The sequence below is a fragment of the Mustela nivalis genome (genome assembly GCF_964662115.1).
Source record: "Mustela nivalis genome assembly, chromosome: X".
NCBI classification, from domain to species: Eukaryota; Metazoa; Chordata; class Mammalia; order Carnivora; family Mustelidae; genus Mustela; species Mustela nivalis.
The window spans coordinates 126,810,880-126,830,706 of record NC_139040.1 but is presented as its reverse complement, the minus strand read 5'-3'; the positions used below and the strand labels follow the sequence as shown (position 1 = coordinate 126,830,706).

Sequence of the window (19,827 nt, the reverse complement as noted above, 5' to 3'; positions counted from 1 at the left end):
TACCACCAATGTCAGGCGGGTTCAGAGAGGCTTTCCTGCGGCTTGTTCGGATAAATGACATGAAAAATTATGAGGACACAATGGATTTGCTCAGTGTTGTTCTTCTCTTTCACATTCATTCCTTACTCTTGACTTGTCTTGATCTCCAGTAGAACGTTCCAGAAATTTCATTGGGTATAATGTCTGATTTGGCACCAACTTATTTATGGGCCGACGCGGAGTATGTTTTCGTTGGGCTTCAGTTATATGACCGCCATAAATTTTCATTACACTAATTAGACATAGATGGATGTTCCAGCCCGCTCAGATCCCCAGTCCCGGTGAGCCGCCTCTGCCAGCAGTATTTTTCAGTGACATGATCTGGCATCATTTTCCAACACATTTTCAGGAAATTAGTTTTAAGTTGGAAAAGAACTTGCCTAATAAAGCTACTGACGTTCAACTGTTTTCGTTACCTTCTTGGGGAATTGGACTTGAGTAAATGTGCACATTTAAACTATAACTTGTATTTTTTTTAAAAGATTTTATTTATTTCTTTGAGTCAGAGAGAGAGAGAGTGTGCAGAAGCAGGGAGGAGAGGCAGAGGCAAGAGGCAGAGGGAGAAGCAGGCTCCCCTCGGAACAGAGAGTCTCACGCGGGACTCAATCCCACAACCCCAAGATTGTGACCTGAGCCAAAGGCAGACGCTTAACTGACTAAGCCACCAGGCTCCCCTACTCTTATTTTTTTATTTGAATTTTTTTACCATTGGTGTCCTCGATGGGTTTGGTACTTGAAGAAGGTGTCTTACCCAGCGCTCCGGCCAGGCTGCCCAGTCCCCATGCTCCTGTGTAGCTCGAGAGGAGCCCGAGCTGCTGTGGGGCCGGCCCCCAGGCTCCAACACGTGGGCCCGCACCCGCTGATTGCTGGTATCTGCAGGGAGCACAGCACTGAGAAGGATTCTGAGGTCCGGACCTAGTGGGCAGGATGCCAGCTTCGATGAGTTTGTGTGTCTGGCGCAGGGGACACGGTGGTGGCAGGAGTGCTCCCGCCATTCCTGTCCCTGTCGTAGTGAGGATCGTCAGCCGGGAGCCTAACGCAGGCCCCTAAGAGCTCTACGGTCAGTTAGCACCCAGCAGGCCAGGCCGGGCTGCCTGAAAGCAGAGGGTTTTCAAACCGAAGTGAGGGTCAGAAGTACCTGGTACTTGTTAAAGCCCAGGTTGCCCATCCCCATCCCCAGAGTGTTGCGTTCAACAGCCCTCGAGTGGTACCCCACGTTTCCGTTTGTAACAGAGGTCCTGGTAACGCGGAGGCTGCCTGCCGGTCAGGGATCGCACTTTGAGAATCGCTGTCTTAGAGGCTACAGGGCCATGCACCCCTGCTGCTTCCCTGTCTTCACAGCTCTCTGTGGCCCGAGAGGAGTCCCTGGGTTTTGTTTTGGGGGCACATACGCCAGCATCTGCCCTCCATAGCGCCGGGCTCAGGGGGAGTCTGGTGTCCCTCGTTTCCGTCTGAAAACAGATAGCCCTCCCAGGCAGCCCCACTTCAACTTGAAGGGCTGAAACCATTCTCCTCCACCCATGAAAGGCTGCTCTGAAAATAGAAGCCACATCCATCTCATTTAATCTGCATTTGGCGACAACTCAGGACACAAAGCCACGCTGCCTGTGTGCCAAGCAAACACGCAGAAGGTAGCGTGGGTCGCCGGGCGCTCCGGGGTTTCTGTTCCAGAGCCCTGTGCTGGGGGCACTGCTCTCCCGTCCAGGTGCTGTTGCCAGTTAGGCCCGGCAGAGCAGGCAGGAAGCCAGAAGCATCCCTCGGGGATCCAGCACTGTGTTTAGCTCCTGATGATGGCAGGTGGGGAGAGAGGAGCTGCTTCCGTCCTGCTCTGCGCCAGTGCGGTGGAGGAAAGCGCGGATCGGAACAGCACGGGGCCTGGGGTGTGGAGGAGCCGGCCTTCCCGTCCGTCCTTTGAGGCAGGCCTGCCATGCTTACTGCCATCCCTAGTCTCCTAGACCGGGGCAGGCGATGCAGAGGCTCTACACGTTCCTTTTATCATCCATCGTTTCCAGATGCTTTCTTTTTGTCATTTAGGGTTCACTCGGTGCAGTAATTTCCGTACTTAGCACAGGGAGTTCCCAGAATCCGTGCGATGGTGTGGAGAACGTGTGGTGCTATGTTGGCCTCATGAATCTTTCTGGGCCCGTCTCTTGCAGAGTCTCGACGATCCAGCAGCAGCTGGCCCAGCTTGAGAACGAGTCGTGGCCCGGCCTGGCGGAGGCCGACAGGGACCGGTTGCAGCTCATCAAGGAGAAGGAAGCCCTGCTCCAGGAGCTGCAGCTCATCGTCCAGCAGAGGAGGCCGGCGGAAGACGTGGCGCGGCTGGAGGCGGAGCGGAGGCGCCTGGAGGAGGAGATCCAGCGCGCCCGGGCCACGTCCGTGCAGGGCGCCACGGAAAGGTGGGCGGCCTTGCGCGGTTTCGGGAGCAAGCGGGACTCAGCACCCGGGCAAGGTCCAACCAGAAATGCGAACTCGGAGAACTAGCCCGTGACCCTCGATTGGTCCTGGTCGTTAAGGCGCAGGGCATCGACTGCCTGGTGTGTTTCCTGGCGGAGCAGGTGGAAGGCGGGCGCTGGAGGGAACGCGCGCCTTCCCTGCTGCGGGAGGTGCCAGCTCTGCCCGGGCGCCCGCGGTTCCCGTTCCCTGTTCGGACGCAGGAGGGCATGCAGCGAGGGGAGCTGGGAGCCCCTTGCTTAGCGCCCCCCCTTCCAGCATCGGGGTGCGTTCCCCTTGTCTGCGGGACGGCCGGCAGCAGGCTGGGAGGCAGGCTGTGGGCTCCGGAGAGGGAGCCCCGTTGCTGGCCCGGCCGGCGTGGCGGCGAGCCACCCCTTCGCCTCGTCTGCCACTTGGGTCTCTCCCTGGAGCTGCCAGCGGCCTGGTGCCTGCCCGCTCCCAGAGGCGTCTGTCTGCGGACCGTCTCGGGCTGTCTGCGGGCGTCGGAGGGGTGAGGCCGGCCGGCAGCCCGAGTCCTCATTGCCCGGCCTTTTGGCGTGTGCCGGGCCACTGCCTTCCATTTGCCGCGCGCGGTCCGGGGCCGTGTCGGAGGCCGGCTCTGTTCTGTGTTTCGCAGCTGTCAGGAGGGTATCTGCGGGGACCCACTGAGCTTTGGAGAGCACCCCCGGGCGATCACCCATGTGACCGTGTACTAGACCTTCACATGCGGTGTGTCAGGAGGGCTGTATGCTGTGTACATATGAGCCCTCACAGGTAGCGTGTCACAGCTGAATCACTGCGTGTGGACCGACGCCCTCAGGGCTGTCATCTAATCACACAGGAGTTTACCCAACCGAGGTACGTGTTGGGGTTATCGATGCTTGGATAGTCATCATTAATGTCTGTGTGGTGACATTAGTGGCTGATGTCATTGCTGGCGAGAAGTGGTGGCCACGGGAGAGCCTGGCTCAAAGGAATTACAGGAGTGAGTTTTAGTTTGCTTGAGGCGATTGCATGCCCTGTTACTTCACTCAGAATAAACGCGGAGTTGATTTTGACCCTGGAAAGGGACCATGAACTGAAGTTTCCGCCTGTGCGCCTGCGCTTCCGCTCTCCCCTGGGTACTCTGTGGTGTGTGTGTGGGTAGGCGGGCCTGGGAGTTCATTGGCTGGTTGTCTCTGAAGGAGGGTGGACTCTGTCCGGCGAATGCCCCCTGCTGCTCAAGACCCCACATGCATGCACCCTTGACTGTTTTTGCCCTCGCCACGTGGAAATCCCAGCACCCATGAGTGCCGGGGTCCCAGGGTACAAATCCACAGAACCCCATGGAGCTGGTGGGACTCTCGGTGCCCGGGTTCAGGGACTGGGTTGGCCAAGCTCATCCAGCTGATGGAGTCTCTTCCGGGACCAGGCCAGGTGCTGAGTGCTGGGATGCAGAGCCCTCACCACTGGAACTGAGTTGGCCCACGTGTGTCTCCTGAATCTGATGCTGAGTGGCCTTGGGCCGGGAGGGGTATCCCCTGCTGCTGACAGGCACTTCCACGGTGGCCATTTCTGCCAGTGGTCACTGTCTGCGACCCACGCTGTGTAGCGAGGTGGGGTTGGGGGGGGCTAAGTGCCCCCCCCCCCAGGGCTCCTGCTGCCGAGACCTTCTGGGCCAGGTGGAGGCAGGCCTGTTTCTCTGTGCGCCTCCCTTCATTGGATGCATGCTTGAATTGGGAGTAAGGACCCGGAGGTGGGAGGCTTTCCCCGGAACAGGCTGAGGGCTGTTAGACCCAATGTGGAGACAGAGCAAAGTGGCTGAGGTCGGCGTCTTCCGGCTGAGGTGGGCTATGAGTATCACTGGGGATTGGGACGGTGTCAAGCCTTTTCCCCATCAAAGGACAGACCTGTTTTAAGGGTGCCTGCTTGGTCACATGTTAAATGGCGAGGTTTGATTTATAAACAAGGACTATTTTGTTCTGAGGCAAACACATTCATTCATTCATTCAGCGTTGAGTGCCTGGATGTGTCGGGTTCCATTCAAGGCGGTGGACTGAGTGCAGTGGACAGAGTTCATTTCAGAAACCCTAAAGTTAAAGATAGTGGAAAGAAGAGAAAAAATGCCCTCCAACCCTGTGACAGTTGCTGTTTTGTTTTATTTGTGTCTAATCTTAATTCTATGGATTTTAGAATCACATGTGTTTTTGCCCAGAGGGGGGCTTAAGCAAGGGACTCTGATTCGTTGGCAGGAATTCCAGCGGATTACTGCGTGCTGTGCATGTGAGGCCGTCTTCTAGTCTAATCCAGGCTCTCATCCTTTCGGTCTGTTAGTGCACCTGCCCAACCCACCATCCGTTCACCCACCCACCCATCTCTGGAGCTTCTACGGTGTATCAGGCACTGTTCAGGGTGCTGGGGGGACAGTGTCAAGCAAGACACAAGCAGTCTCTGTTATCGTGGTGTTCGTGACCTACAAGTGTATTCTAGAATGGAGTCATTCAGACCTAAATCATTTCGGGGAATATACAGTTGAATTTCTTGTTGGGAAAGTAAACTCACCCTCTTTGAAATCCACCAGTGGACTGTTTTCTTACCTACAGGATTCTACTTCAGGAAAAAAGAAATTGTCTCCTTATGCAGCTGGAAGAAGCTACCCGCTTGACATCCTATCTCCAGTCCCAGTTAAAAAGGTTGGTAACTTTATTTATTTTTATTTTTTTCAGCGGGTTGGGGGGGTGCAGAGGGAGAGAGAGCATCTCAAGCAGACTCCACGAGATCGTGGCCTGAGCTGAAATCAGGAGTTAGAGGCTTAACTGACTGAGCCACCCAGGTGCCCCTAAAAAGGCAGATAACTTTATTTTATCTTATTTTTAAAAATTTTTTTTAAGACTTTGAGAGAGGTAGAGAGAGAGCACAAGTAGGCAGAGTAGCAGGCAGAGGGAAAGGGAGAAGCAGGCTCCTCAGCAGGGAGCCCAATGTGAGGCTCGATCCCAGGACCCTGAGATCATGACCTGAGCTAAAGGCAGAGGCTTAATCGACTGAGCCACCCAGGCGCCCCAAAGCAGGTAACTTTAAAAGAGCAAACTATGTCTAATTATCATGTTATGAAGGCATGTCCATGAACTTCATCATTCCCTTGAACGTGTTTTTCCTCCTATCAGAATTTAAAACCAGAAGTGGTTGTAAACACAGAGGTGGGAAGTGGCTACGTTGTATTTTTAAGAGGAGCCGCTGATGCAAGGGGCAGGGAGCGGGAGGAGAACCAAGCTTGGCTGCACAATAGAGGGTCTGAAGTCAAATTGGCCTGGCGATTTTATAATTTACAGCTTCTGAGGTGTATATATCCATCTCCATATGCACATGGATAGTTTCGATTTTTTTTTTTTTTTTTTTTTGCTCAACGATATGAATATTTTTAAAGTAAGATTTGATTGCTCAGTGGTAGCTTCCTTTTCAAGTACACACACACATATATATATATATATATATATATATATATATATTACAGTCTTCCCATGTCTTATTTTCTCAGTAATTCCCCCTCACACCACCACGAGGTAGGCATGATTATCTTGCAGCCCCCAGTGAGAAAGCGGGGTGGGGGGATCCCGAAAGGGCAAGTCACTTGACCCGGTGGGCTCGGCTGGTCGGCCTTGGGAGCTGGGACCTGAAGCCAGGCATGAGTCTCCGATGTTACCTACTGCTCTCGACTGACAGTTACAAGAAGCAAAGGAAATACTAGTGGAGGTGCCTCACAAATGCTTGTGAGTGGTTAGAGTCACGCTCTGTTCCAGGGCAGGGGACGGGGGAGCAGGATTCTGTTCCCCCTGGAACCGACCAGGTGCTCCACTTTGCAGTGGACAGCGGCGGGGTTCAAGCACGGGTCTCCGGGGCGCTTTTCTAAGAGTGTGGGCATCTCTTGTTGCAGCCTGTCCGCCAGCACCCTGACTGTGTCTTCCGGGAGCAGTCGCGGGTCCCTGGCCTCCAGCCGGGGCTCGCTGGCCTCCAGCCGCGGGTCCTTGAGCTCCGTCAGCTTCACCGACATCTACGGCCTCCCACAGTATGAGAAACCCGACGCTGAGTGTGGCCAGCTTCTGCGCTTCGATCTCATTCCCTTCGACTCCCTGGGACGAGACGCCCCCTTCTTGGACCCCCCGGTGCCCTCGGCCTTCCACAAGCAGAGGCGCTCCCTGGACACGCCGCAGTCCTTGGCCTCCCTGTCCTCCCGCTCCTCCCTGTCCTCTCTGTCTCCCCCGAGCTCGCCCTTGGACACGCCCTTCCTCCCCGCCTCGCGCGACTCGCCCTTGGCCCAACTGGGGGACGCTTTTGAGGTGCCCGGCCTGGGCACCCTCGACAGACTGCGGGCCCAGGCCTCTGCTTTGGGGGATGAAGACTTGCAGGGCACGGCTGCCCTTCAGCCGCACGGCTTCCTCGGGGAAGGGGAAGGACCTCGCGAGCGAGGACCCCAAGCGACCGTCGCTCCCACGGCTGCCCGTGAGTACTGAGGAGTGCTGCGGGTTTGCTTGTGCTGGGGAAACGGCGGGTTTGGGTTCGGGGATGAAATCGCGTGCAGTTGCGCTGACGTCAGCCGGATCTTCGATTCCATAGCGAGCTTTGGTTTCAGACGGTTGGTGGGGTCACGCCTGCCGGCTGCATGCTTTCCTCCCGGGGCCCCGGGGTCTGGGGTCTGGAGAGGTCGTGGAGCTGGTCAGGTCGTCTTCCCCAGGAGTTTGGCTTGTCTTCAGAATGCGCTCCATTGTCAAAAAGGATGGTAAGCACCCCCGCCTCCCGCAGTCCGAGGCCGCTCAGGAGGTCCTGGGGCCTCCGTGAGCTCCCCAGAGAGCAGCCCTGGCCTGGATCTGCTCGTAGCCCCAGGGGAAACTCTACTTCCGGTGAACCTGTGACTTCATCTCTTCAGCCTTTGTCCTCGCAGTTTTCAAAGCTGTAATTTATCAAACGTGGGAATGAAAATAATTGGTGTCGTTTCAAAAGACACGCCCGTAAGCATCCGTCATTTCACCCAAGCGATGTCTCTGGTGCCCCTCAGATCGAGCCAGGCCGACCTTGTGCATCCAGTCAGTTACCTCAGCTTGTCCTTGGTGCCCGGGCCTGACCAGTGGTAGCCCCCATAGAAAACGGGTCTGGTGCTCCAGAGAACATTCCAACCGATGGCTTATGCACAGAGCAGGGCCTAGGCTCCGCCCCTCCTCATCTGGACCCCGTGTGCTTTTCTGAGCCAAACTGCAGCAACTTTAACTCCCTTAGAGTTCCGAGAGGACCAAGAGCAAGGTCTCCTTCCTCAGGTTCGTGAACTTTTATATGCACGGCAAGGTTTTACACCTTCCATTTAGGCAAACACAAGATATTTGTGTAGCTTAGTGGGTCTCAACCAGGGGAATATTTGAACCCTGGAAGGTACTGGTCAGTGGCTGGAGACAGGTTTGTGTTGTCACAAGTGAAGGCTGTGCGAGGGGGCACTGCTGGCATCTAGTGGGTGGAGGCCAGGGGTGCGGCTCCCCATTGTCCAGTGCCCGGCACGGCCCCCGTCACAAGGAGCTGTCTGGCCAAGAGGTCGATAATGCTGAGGCCAAGAGGCCTGGTCTGGCCGTGCACCGCTGAGCGGTCCTGCAGCAGGGGGCAGAGACGACACGTGAGGACAAAGCCAGGGCGGTATGGTGGTAACAGCTTCAGACACACAGCTTCGAGGCCCAGACTCTGTTGCCTGGCCTGCTGGCCGGCTAGCTGCATGACCTTGATTGAGTGCATGCGCGGACTCGGCTGAGGCTTGGCTTCCCTGCCCACGAACAAGGCGGTCTTCACTCACCACCGTTGTGTTTGCCTGAGTTTTACGTATGTAAGCACGCTGGTTACTGTGGCTCTAATCAAATGATAGGCTCTGTTAGCACCTGCCTGCTGGACCAGGGATGTGTGAGCTGGGGAGGCCGCCCTGTGGCTTTGCGGCACCTGTGACTTTGCTGTCTTCTCTGTGTTTACAAGCATGCCTTTCGCATCCCCAGGCGAACGGTTTCTGGCATTCACGTGTGCAGGTGCCCTTCGTCCCTTTGTTCTTTATAATCACAGGTTCAGCGTTCCATGTTTACTCCTTTAATTCAAAAAAGAAAACACAAAATCGGGACCAAATGGCACATCTGTTGTTGCTTAAGCTGATTGCCCTCAGTGCCTTGCCTCCCTGCCAGCCTGGCTTTAAAGGTTGAGGCACGAGTATCAGTCTTGTTAGGCAGAAAGTCCCAAGGCCCAGGGGCCCTTTTGGGCCAGGGGAAAGACAGGGTGAGAGGGGAGAAGAGCTGATTGAGTTTCCGATCCTGATTATTTTTTTCTTCCCACTCTGGCTAACGTTGTGTAATTCAGTCCCTAGACTGGGAGGTATTTGGTTATGCTGTGTTCGGGTACTGCCACCTTGTGGTCAGTTGTTGTATGACAGTGTCCCTTGACTTGGGTCTTTATAGATTTGAAATCCTTAACTCTGTGAATGCATTGGTCCTAGCGGGTGCCCCCTGTGAAGGCTGGGTTGGGGAACCAGCTCCAGGCGTGGACACTGGGTGACTTCTGGCCTCTCTTGATGTTTGTGGGAACACTTGAGCCTAGAGTCATCGTAGCTGCGTAAAGATGGCAGGGATCTTGGTCCTGCTTGTTACTCTGCCCGCGTTTATGACGCCCGCGTTTATGACATAGTTCCCCCCGACTTTCTAGTTTCCTTAGGAACAGGACAGCCTAAGTTTGACCTCCGGCACGTTTAGCTGTTAGAAAGATAAAATTGTGGTATGTGGAAATTCAGAATTGCCCAAACCTATAAAGCAACCTCTAGGAGTCACTTCTTCCATTGTGTGTTTTAAATCAAGCTGAGGAGGCAGAAGGTGGGCAAGGGGAGTGGGGGAATAGACTCTAATCTTCAATGTTTTTAATATTTTTACTACACTTTTATCTTTCTGGGATTTCAAAAGCCAACTGTGTCGGCACACCCGGCTGACTCAGTCCATGGAGCCTGTGACTCTTGATCTCAGGGTTGTGAGTTCAAGCCCCACGCTGGGTGTAGAGATTACTTAAAATCTTTTAAAAAGCCAAATGTATCGTGACTTTTGAAGTCTTTTCCTGTTTTCTTTTCCCATTAGTATTTGCTAATCTAAATCTGGGAAACCTTGATTTTATTCATCCGCTGATTGACTTTTTAATGATACTCATACTCTGTTTAAAACTGTTGGCTTAAATTCTGCAGTTTTTTCACTTTGTGCTTTTTTCTTTATCTCCTTTCTCATGCGGCTCGACAGAAACGTTCACTGTAAGTGACCTCGGAATCCCTCACCTTGTTGGTCAGGCAGTAGGCACATCTTTGTGCGATGAATCTGTGTAGTTAGCGTGGGAGGGGTGTGGCCAGGAGGGGCATACCGCATAGCTGTGCCTTAAAGAAGCTTGCTAGTTACCGTTATCATTATTATTAATACTATTATTATTATTATTTTAATGTTAATATTTATCATGGCTACTAAAGTTGCATAAGAACTTATCTAAAAGCTTGAAGTACATATTCCTGTGTATTTTTCCCACATACCAGTGGCTGTCATTATTTTACTAATAGGCCACCTGGCAGCTTTGCCCACAATGTGACTTTCATTGTATTTGCTTTTCATCAAGCAGTGCTGATGTCCTTAGGTCTCAGTGTCTGTCTGTCTGTCTTTAACGGTAGAAAGGTCGGTGATGTTCACAAGGAATGTCGGGAGGGCCGTCGGTTCCTTCCTTCCCTGGCCTTGCGCCCCGCGCCCCGTCGCGCCGTCTGGAGGCCCCGGAGCAGGTGGCCGCGGATGTAGCGCGGGAGCTGCTATGCGCTTTTTCTCAGCCCCGGCCGCGGCTGATCTACTTCCTTCCGACACCTGCTGCCAGTTGCCAGTCGCTCTGTGAATGCGGTGACTAAGCCCGGGATCACTGAGGATTCATTCCTTCGTTTCCTTTCTCGCCTCCTGAGACTGGCCCTGCAGTGAGAGAGAAGCGGTGTGAGCGCTGCACTGGCGGCTTCGCCGGGAGTGCCCGGGCTCCTCGCTCGCCGGCTGGCCTGGAAGGAGCGCGAGGCTGTGCCCGGGAAGCCGAGCGCAGTGCCGGGGCGCGGGGTGCAGGCAGGGAGCGCTCTGGGGTGCGGGGGAGCGGCGCAACAAAGGGCTTCCGTCTGGATTCCCAGCTGGGGCCTTCGGGGCCTCCCGAGGGGCCGGAGTGACGAGAAGAGCTGGGCTCCGAGAGTCCGCGCCTCCGGCCGCCCCGGCACGGAGCCGGCTTCGGTCCCGGACCGGAGAGGCGCCCGGAGCTGCCCGGGCCCGGCCCTGCAGACCGCCGGAAGGACAGCCTTCGTCCGCGGCCGAGAGCTGCGGCCCGAGCCGGCCCGGCCGTCTGGGCGCTGTCTAGCGTGTTTGGCCTGGCTCGGTGTGCGAATGACGACTTGGTTGGAAAGCGAGCTGGTGCTCAGTGGCCTGGACACTTCCCTCAACGTAGGGCTGCGCAGGTGCCTAGAGTGTCGTGTTCAGAGCTGAGATGGCCGAAGGGAAGCACAGAGAGGACGGGGGGACCCGCGCTGCTAACAGGAGGCATCGCGATGTCAGAGGAAGGCCCCGTTCGGGGCTCCGTGTTCACTTCCCGTCTCCTCACCAAGTCTGCCCCCCTGGAAGGCGCTGACACGCCCGTGTGCACGTTCACACCTGGCACAGGAGGGTGGCGGCCCGGCTTTCACTGGCTTTGTGAAAAGGAACTTGTGAGGGAAGGAGCAAAGACAGGGCATGAAGTGCTAAAAGGAAGAATGTGGATGGTTGCTTTCGGCTCTTGATTAAGAGAGAGACAAGGCGGGGCGCCTGGGTGGCTCAGTGGTTAAGCCGCTGCCTTTGGCTCAGGTCATGATCTCAGGGTCCTGGGATCGAGTCCTGCGTCGGGCTCTCTGCTCAGCAGGGAGCCTGCTTCCTCCTCTCTCTCTCTCTCTGCCTGCCTCTCTGCCTACTTGTCATTTCTCTCTGTCAAATAAATAAATAAATAAAATCTTTTAAAAAAAAAAAAAAAAAAGAGAGAGAGACAAGGCAAAAATAAGCTGCCTAGTACCAGTAGCTTGCTAACCCCAGGAAAGCAATTTTAGAAAGAAGCAGGTCTGGCCCCTGGGCGGCCGGGAGGACGTGGCCATCAGAGGAGCTGTTTCCAGAGGCTGAGTCTGGGGCCGGCCGTGTCCTCTGACCTGAAAGTCACCACATCTTGTTAGGGTTTATTTGGATAATTTAAAAAAATTTTTTCTGGTTGTGAAATATAGAGTATATGTTTATTGTATAAAATATGGGAAATACCAAGCATCGTAAAGAAGGAAATGAAAATCACCCCACCCCCCATTCACATGTATTTAAGTAAGAGGTGCTGTCCGCATTTGGGGTAACCTTTCTTTCCTGGTCTTTCAGGGATGATGGTCTTTCTCAAAGTGTGATACGAAGGGGCATCTTCTTCTGTTCTGTGTGCTCATTAAGGAGGGGAAGAGAGATTTGTGACTGTTTTAAAGAGATTTTAGGAGAGCCTGGGTGATTCAGTTGGTTAAGCATCTGCCTTCGGCTCAGGTCGTAATCCTGGGGTCCTGGGATCAAGCCCCATGTGGAGCTCACTGCTCAGCGGGGAGCCTGCTTCTCCCTCTCCCTGTCCCTGACGCTCCCCCTGCTAGTGCTCTCTCTCTGTCCAATAAATAAATAAAATCTTAAAAAAAAAAAACAAACAAACAAAGTAAAGAGCTTTTAAAGAAGTAGCCAAAAGTTTATTTTTTCAATTTTCAATATTAAAAAAAATTTTGAGTGCAGCGAATTTAAACATATGCATGTCTGTTTGATGATGTCTGTGTATAGAATGGCGTGTCTTTGGAACACTCAGTAAGTCTGTATGTGCCCTAACATAGGGTGCTCATTTCTTGGCATCACGGTCCCTGGCCCCCCGGTGCTGTCACCTCTGACCCCAGGTGTGTCTTTTGTTTATAGCAGTGACTCTGCGAGAAGACAGTGCCAGGAGGCTGGAGAGGAGAGCGCGCCGAGTGTCCGCATGCCTGTCGGATTATTCGCTGGCGAGCGATAGCGGGGTATTTGAGCCTCTGAACAAAAGGTGAGAAGCTGATCTCCTTCCTCAGCAGACTTGCCACAGTGTTACTGTCAGGCACAAGACGTGTGCCTACGGGGACTTGTGCAGTGTCGCAAACGTGTGTCTCCAAGGCTAGCATCTCCTCCGGGCTTCTCTCCACTTTGGTAGTTGGGCCTTAGCAACCCACCGAGAAAAGTCCTCCGTCTTCTGTGTGGCGGCTGGAGGATGGCCCTCCTTCCGTGGCCCGAGCATGACTTCCTCCTGTCTGGCCCTGGTCAGCTGGAGGCCCAAGCCCCTGCTAGCTGGAAAAGGAGAGCCAGTGGACAAGAGAGACCTGACCTTCTAGAAAGGGCCTTCATTAGAAATGAATGTTCTCCCTCCTTCCCCTCTTTCCTAAGCTAGAGGAATCCCTTCGTAACGACAGAACACCTCTTGGGATTCTGGGCTGTGTTTTGATTTGACACGTTTGACATCGTTGTTTCCTTCCCGGTGTCTGTCACACATTTTACTTGTCACAGATGGTGTAAGAGTTAGTTCGGAAGTTTGCCCCGGGTAGTTTGCTCAAAGACAACAGCACTTTGTAGGCAGGTCCCCACAGAGGTATGTCGTGGGCCTGCTGTGTCCTTTCAGTCACAGTCAGAGGTCATTTAAGTCACAGTGTAAGAAAGCCCCTGGCGGTAAGAAGCGCCCGGAGCACCAGAGAGCTTCTGGCGAGCCCGCGGTCACCTGCGCCCTGGGCGGTAATGCCGGGGACCCTCTGCTTTGTTCAGGAGTGAAGATGCTGACGAGTCTGTGCCCGGAGACACCTGTGGGAACGAAGGGCCCCAGATCCACGTGGGATTCTTGTGAGTACGGGACACTCGTCCCCTGTCACTCCTGGAACTGATCTGTAGACCGGCGCCCACCCGGTGACCCACACTTCCAGGCCGGGAGGGATGTGGGGACCCCCGCCGTCTGGGCGCTGCTCCTGGCCTGGCCCCGCCTGGCCCACTTCAGTGGCTCCCGGGAGGGGACAGAGGTGGCGGGAAGGAGGGCTGGGCCAGAGCGGCTCCATGGTCGTCCTGCAGTACTGAGCGTTGTGGCAGGGAGCTGTCCCCTCACGGGCCAGGACGCCCAGGGAGGTGGCCGCAGCAGCACAGGCCCCCGGAAGGTCTCCACCCCGGGGGCTGGGGGTGCCAGCTCGAGCTGCTCTTTACTTCCCAGGCTCGACAGCGCCAACGAGTGTCTTCTTGTGAACGTGCTGCAGCTGAGGAACGTGGCGGGGCTGGTCCTGAAGGACGACAGCAAGATGTAAGCCAGCTTGGCGACAGCGCTTCTCCCCGGGGTCTGGGGACCAGGGACCACCCCGCCGGCAGGGGTGGCCCCTGTCGGGGGAGAGGATGCCTAGGGCGCGTGCGTGCCAGGGCTCATTCCCAGTAAAATGCCAGGCAGCGTCTGCCCGGGAAGGCTCAGCGGCATTCAGAAGAGTGGGTGACGCGGCGGCGCCCCAGGCTGTGGTCGTGCAGAGCAAACGGAGAGGCTTTGGGCAGGAGCCGGGGCCCTTGTCGGAGCGAAGGACAAGGGAGAACGCAGGGTTGTGCCAGGCGGGTGCCGCCACTGGGAGCGCCGTGGCTCGGACTGGCTGCGCGGCGGGGCCCCTCACCCGGTGGCCGAGCGCAGCGCTCACGGTTTCCTTGAGCCCAAGGGTGCAGGCCCTCCCAGGAGTCTTTAAAGCTTGTCTTCTGAAGGCCTCGGGAGCAGCCCGGGTGTCAGTGGCCGCGGGCTCACCCTGGGGTTTTGCCCACCGTCATGCTGTACTTTGCAGCTGGTGTTTGCGCTTCTCGTTTGTTCCGTGCTGGGGGTGGACAGGGCGGGAAGCCCGGGCTGGTGTGAGCGGTCTTGGAGGCCAGGCACGCGGAGCTTGGAGAGGGAGCCAGGAGGCCGGGAGAGACCAGTGCAGGTGGCTTCCCAAAAAGCCGGTGAAAGCAGGACCTCTGTTTGACTCCTTCCAAAGTCGTAGCTCCTGACTTGTAAGCCTTTTTCTTCGAGAGCGTTTCTCCCCCTGGTCTCAGGGGGCACGTCAGTCCTTGGACTTCCTCTTAGTTGAGAAAGGACCTTTTCCAAAAGACTTAAAAATTCTGCCCTTGGGCATCCGAACAGGGGAATGCGTATACACATACATGAAGTTTGTGCACTGTATCACACAGACCTGTCCGGAAGTGTCACGTCTCTGTTTTTTTCTTCCTTCTCTCTGGTTCCAGACACATCCGAGTCTATCTGCCGCCGATCGACTCTGGCACCCCGAACACTTACTGCTCTAAGGCTCTGGAATTCCAGGCCCCCCTGGTATTTAATGAAATTTTCAGAATCCCTGTGCATTCAAGCATGTTGACGTTGAAGTCACTGCAGCTGTACGTGTGTGCGGTGACTCCGCAGCTGCCCGAGGAGCTGCTGGTGCGTCCTTCCCTCCCTCCACCGCCCCTCCCCTGCCTCTCTCTTTGTGTCCCGACAGTCTTCGTCTCTCTCCCGCCCCTTCTCGTCCTGTCTTTCTGCCTTTCTTTTTGGTCTTTCGTTCTTTCCTGTTGCTCCATCTTTTGTCCTTTCTTTGGTTTTGTCTTCTTTGTCTGTCTGCCCACCTTTCTCTCTCCTTTGTCTCTGTCTCTGCCTCCCTCCATTCCTTCCCGGCTCCCTCCTACCCCCGCCTTCCTTTTTCCGGTGGTGGGCTGCTTAGAAATTGTCCTGTGAAGTGATCTCTGCAGCTGGGAGTACAGAAAGGAATTTGTCTTGCCAAGTATGCTTTAAATATAGTAACTTTAAATATATTATCTCAACTAACCCTTGCAAGACTTCTAGAAGACCCCCATTTTCAGTTGAGGGAACTAACTAGGGTTGAAAAATTGGGCAAATAAAAAATAGAGGATGGTCGGTTAAACATGAATTTCAAATAAGCTGTGGATTCTTTATTAAGTATGTCCCATGCAGTATTTGGGACATACTTACACTGTACAGAAACCCATTGTTTATTCGAAATTCACATTTACAGGCTGCTCTAGGTTTTACCTGGTCCTCCTTGAACTAGGAGTACGAGCAGCTTGTGTTCAGTACCCCGACCACGCCCTATCTGGGGCCGTGACCCGGCAGCCAGGATGGTTTCTTTGTGAGGTTGGAATTTCTCCCCTTGGTCTCACCCCTCGGCAGTAGAATCAGATGGTGGAGTCCAGCCAGCCCTCCCTTGTTTCCGAAATCTCCGAGTGATTCCGCAGCTCCTCAGTGGGTGGACCCTGAGCCTGACCTCCCCTCCCCCAGGTTGTCCACTCTCGGCCCCCGTCCCCCTCCCGGCACCTCCCCACGGGGCTGAAGCAGTGGCCTGGGAGCCTCCCTCAAGGGTACCCTCTGTTACCACTTTCATTTCACTGCAGTCCTTTGGAGAGCAATGACACATTCTGTGTTTCCGGTTACAAGGTTACAATCCAAGGGCAACCCTGATGTTTTATGAGATTCCCCTTGGTTGTTAAGGTGAAATCATTCTGCTTTTTTTTTTAAACACCCTTGCAGGGCATTGCTCAGATCAACCTGGCCGACTACGACGGGTCCAGCGAAATGCAGCTGCGCTGGTACGCGGTACAGGTGTTCAGCAGCTGCGGGCCGCCCAGGGCAAGGGAGAGCGAGCGGCTGGCGGCTGCTGCTGGGGACCCGGCACAAGCTGCCACTGCCGGGAAGACGGTACGTGTGCCCTGTCGTGCTGTGGGCACCCACTGTCACAGGGGCTTTGTCTCTCACGAGCCTCTCTGCGCGCTTAGCATGGAAGCGCAGCAGTGCCCAAGAGACAGGTTCAAGGGAAGGCACAGGAATGGGAGGTTTCGGTGTGTACGGCCGTTCACGGCCGTGGCTTTAATGTAGACGAGCTAGTGATGGGGGGGTGACGCGTTGGTGGTTTTAAAACTTGAGCCCTCAGAGCTGCACGAGGTGGCCCGGCCCTGTCCCGCTGGCACGGTGGGCACCCCTTGCCCCTGGAGAGTCGCGGAGGGTGGCCAGCCCGGGCTCAGGCGCTGACCTTGTACCCCCCGCAGGATGCGGTGACGGCGCTGCTGGCCAGAACCACAGCCCAGCTGCAGGCGGTGGAGCGCGAGCTGGCCGAGGAGCGGGTGAAGCTGGAGTGCGCGGAGGACGAGATCCGGGAGCTGGGGCGGAAGGAGGAGCTGGCCGAGGCCGTGGCCGACAGGTACCGGAGGCCGCCCATTGGCCGAGCCTTGACTCGGCGGCGGCCGCTGTGCCGTGGGGGCGCCCCACAGTAGACGGGCCACAGTAGACGGGCCACAGTAGACGGGCCAGTGCCGCGAGGGAATGGACTTCTGTCCGATCCCTTCTGGAAGCACCTTGGTACTGCTTTACTTCCACATTTTCCATGAAGAGCGTCCCGTTTCCAAAGCTTCCTGCTGCTTCTGAAGGGCTTTGCCTGAATTCACTGCAGGGAGGGAAGTGCACGGCCGAGGGCTAGAGTGTGGTACTCAGCGGCTGGCTGGATGCCGGGCGGGGGTGGGGGAGGCTGGGAGCGGGGGCTCAGGGTGCTGGCCTTGGGTGCTAGAGACGCACAGGCCCTCTTACTGAAAGGCCTCCTCACGTCGTAGCCCCTAGAGAACAGGCCCTTTGACCTGATGAGAAGAGTGCCTGTGTGCGACCACCGACAGCGCGTAGGTCTCGCTGGGTGCGTCTGCGGCAGGGTACCTGGTCCCGTGATGTGCTGTTTCCCCAGTTTTGTAAGAAGTAGTATCTTTTGTTTTTGTGACACGTCCGTCCTGGCGAGAGGTTTTTACCAAATTCAACGGTGGTTACACAGAATGTTTTATGTATGGGATGGGGAGGAAGGGGAAGATCCACAAAATGCAAAACAGGAAGTCCTGGCGAGCTGTTACCATCGGTTCCACTCACCCCACACTAGTAAAATTCACAGGAGAATCCCTGACAAAGGACAGAGGGCAGGGCGGCCGGAGGTAGTTGGGGAAGAAAAGAGGAAGGGGCAGAAGGCCACCTTGACCCACACGCTAGGGGCTTCGGCAACGTCTGTCTGCAGGAGCTGGCAGGCCGACTCGGTGGACAGCGGCTGCAGCAGCTGTGCCCAGACCAGCCCCCCGCACCCGGAGCCCTGCTGCGTGGGCGGCGACCCCCTCCACGGACATGCATTTGCTGGCCAGGCCGACCCTTTCAGCCCCGAGAAACTTCAGCCCCCACCTCTGAAGGTGAGTGGAAAGGCTCAGGGACCTTTTGGGGCCCCCCCGATGGTCTGCCGCCCAGCCCCGGGCACAGCCCTGGAAGGAGGGCGTGTGTGCCCCCCACCCCCACGAAACGGGAGGGGATGGGTGGAGGAGAGGGACCAGATGAAGCTGACCGGCTCCGACCTGAGAGCAGAACGAGCAGAACGCCACGGCTTACCTGCAGACTCTCCCTGTGACAGTGGCTGTGGGGGCGCCGTGGCTGTTGGATCAGAGGGCTGTAGCCCAGGGGCATTTCTCGGAGAGCCGAGGGAGAGAAGAGAAGGGCCTAAATCTGTAGATGGCTTAAAATGGGCACAGCAGGTACCGCAGAAACGTCCCCGACTCTGAGTTGAAAAGAAAGAACAGCTTCAGCTAGAAAGGGCAGGTCGGGGCTCCGTGTCGCCCGGCGGTGACCCGCTCCCGTCTTCAGCGCCGCACACGGCTCAGGAGGTCTCATGTGTCATCGCTTGGGCTCGTCTCCTCTCTTTGCTCCCCTTGCGACGTTAGGCACTGTGAAGTGGCCCTTGGCCCGTCGCCCCTTCTGTTCACCCGATCTTAGCTGTGCCCAGGGCCATGTTTTCAGTGAGGAGGTCTTTCACGTTTGCCATGACAGATGTCTAAGGAAGCCTGTGAGGTTGGGAGACACTACCTCCATGCTCTGGGGACAGTTTTCTCCCAACCCTTCAACTCCTCGAACCGTTTCATCATCGTGCTCCCCACTGTTACCCCAAAGCACAAGTCCCGAGAGACATGGTGTCCGCTTCCCAACCGCACACGTGCGGCCGCTCTACACGAGCGGTTCTGTGGCCCGGTCTCCCAGTGGTTGCTGGGGGTCAGCGTTTTAAGACCCTTTAAAGTGCGGGCTCGAACGGGGGAGGAGGCTGTGGGCGGTGCGTTTGGTGTGCGGTCGTCAGCCCCGCCGCCCAGCCCCGATTTTGAAATACTTCAAACCTACAAACTGCTTGAGTAATGGAACAAATACGCATACGGCCTTCACCGGAACTCCCTGGCTGTTCGTTCTTGGCCATGAAGAAAATGAATGGGAAATCCTGCCCTGGTTGGGGGTGGGTGGCAGCGCCATCACTCAGCAGACACAGCCGGGCTTGCGACGAGGGCTGCTGGGGGACGGGGTGGCAGGCAAGTGCGGTTTGCGTTTTTAGAAAGATTTCCTATTTCCGAAGGGGTTTACATTTAGAGATAGAGATTTGCGGGGCGCCTGGGTGGCTCAGTCATTAAGTGTCTGCCTTCAGCTCAGGTCATGATCGCAGGGTCCTGAGATTGAGCCCCGCATCGGGCTCTCTGCTTGGTGGTGAGTCTGCTTCTCCCTCTCCCACTCCTCCTTCTGTGTGTGTTCCCCCTCTTGCTGTCTCTGTCTCTCTGTAAAAAAAAAAAAAAATATATATATATATATATATATATACACACACACACACATACATACAGATTTGCATTTATATTTTATCTATTTATTTTTAAAAAGATTTTATTTATTTATTTGATAGAGATCATAAGCAGGCAGGGAGGTAGGTAGAGGGAGACAGGGAAGAGACTCCCTGCTGAGCAGAGAGCCCGATGCCGGGCTCCATCCCAGGACCGTGAGATCATGACCTGAGCCGAAGACAGAGGCTTAACCCACAGAGCCACCTAGGCGCCCCTGCATTTATATTTTAGATCAGGATTGTGAAATGGTGCGGCCTGTATGGATAAAAGTATGGAGGTTCCTCCAAAACTTAGAACTGCCGTATGATCCAGTAATCCTACTTCGGGATATATATCCAAAAAAGTTGACCTCAGGGTCTCCAAGAGATGTTTGCACACCCTTGTTCCTAGAGATAGAAGGAGCCCAGTATCCATCGTCAGATGAATGGATAAGGAAAAGGTGGTCTGTCCAAGCAGCGGAGTATCATACAGTCTTCAAAAAGAAAGAAATCCTCTTAGATTCTACAACACAGGCAGACCTTAAAGACACTGTGCTCAGGGAAATGAGCCAGCCACGGAAGGGAGGATACAGTACGATTCCACTTACAGGTTCATGTGGACAGGAAGTACA

General features: G+C 55.4%; 1 protein-coding gene across 4 annotated transcripts in view; it reads left to right on the top strand.

Moving 5' to 3' along the window:
• WWC3 (WWC family member 3) overlaps positions 1–19,827 on the top strand; it is a 109,881-nt gene that overhangs the window by 79,243 nt on the left and 10,811 nt on the right. For 3 of the 4 annotated variants that reach the window (XM_082717120.1, XM_082717118.1, XM_082717121.1), the window contains 10 exons: positions 2,196–2,438; positions 5,055–5,144; positions 6,383–6,948; positions 12,450–12,570; positions 13,317–13,391; positions 13,750–13,836; positions 14,787–14,979; positions 16,081–16,248; positions 16,596–16,747; positions 17,597–17,762. In XM_082717120.1, the coding sequence (XP_082573246.1) occupies positions 2,196–2,438; positions 5,055–5,144; positions 6,383–6,948; positions 12,450–12,570; positions 13,317–13,391; positions 13,750–13,836; positions 14,787–14,979; positions 16,081–16,248; positions 16,596–16,747; positions 17,597–17,762 (1,861 nt within the window). The remainder of the gene's footprint in view (positions 1–2,195; positions 2,439–5,054; positions 5,145–6,382; positions 6,949–12,449; positions 12,571–13,316; positions 13,392–13,749; positions 13,837–14,786; positions 14,980–16,080; positions 16,249–16,595; positions 16,748–17,596; positions 17,763–19,827) is intronic. The other variant, XM_082717119.1, reaches the window with a different exon arrangement.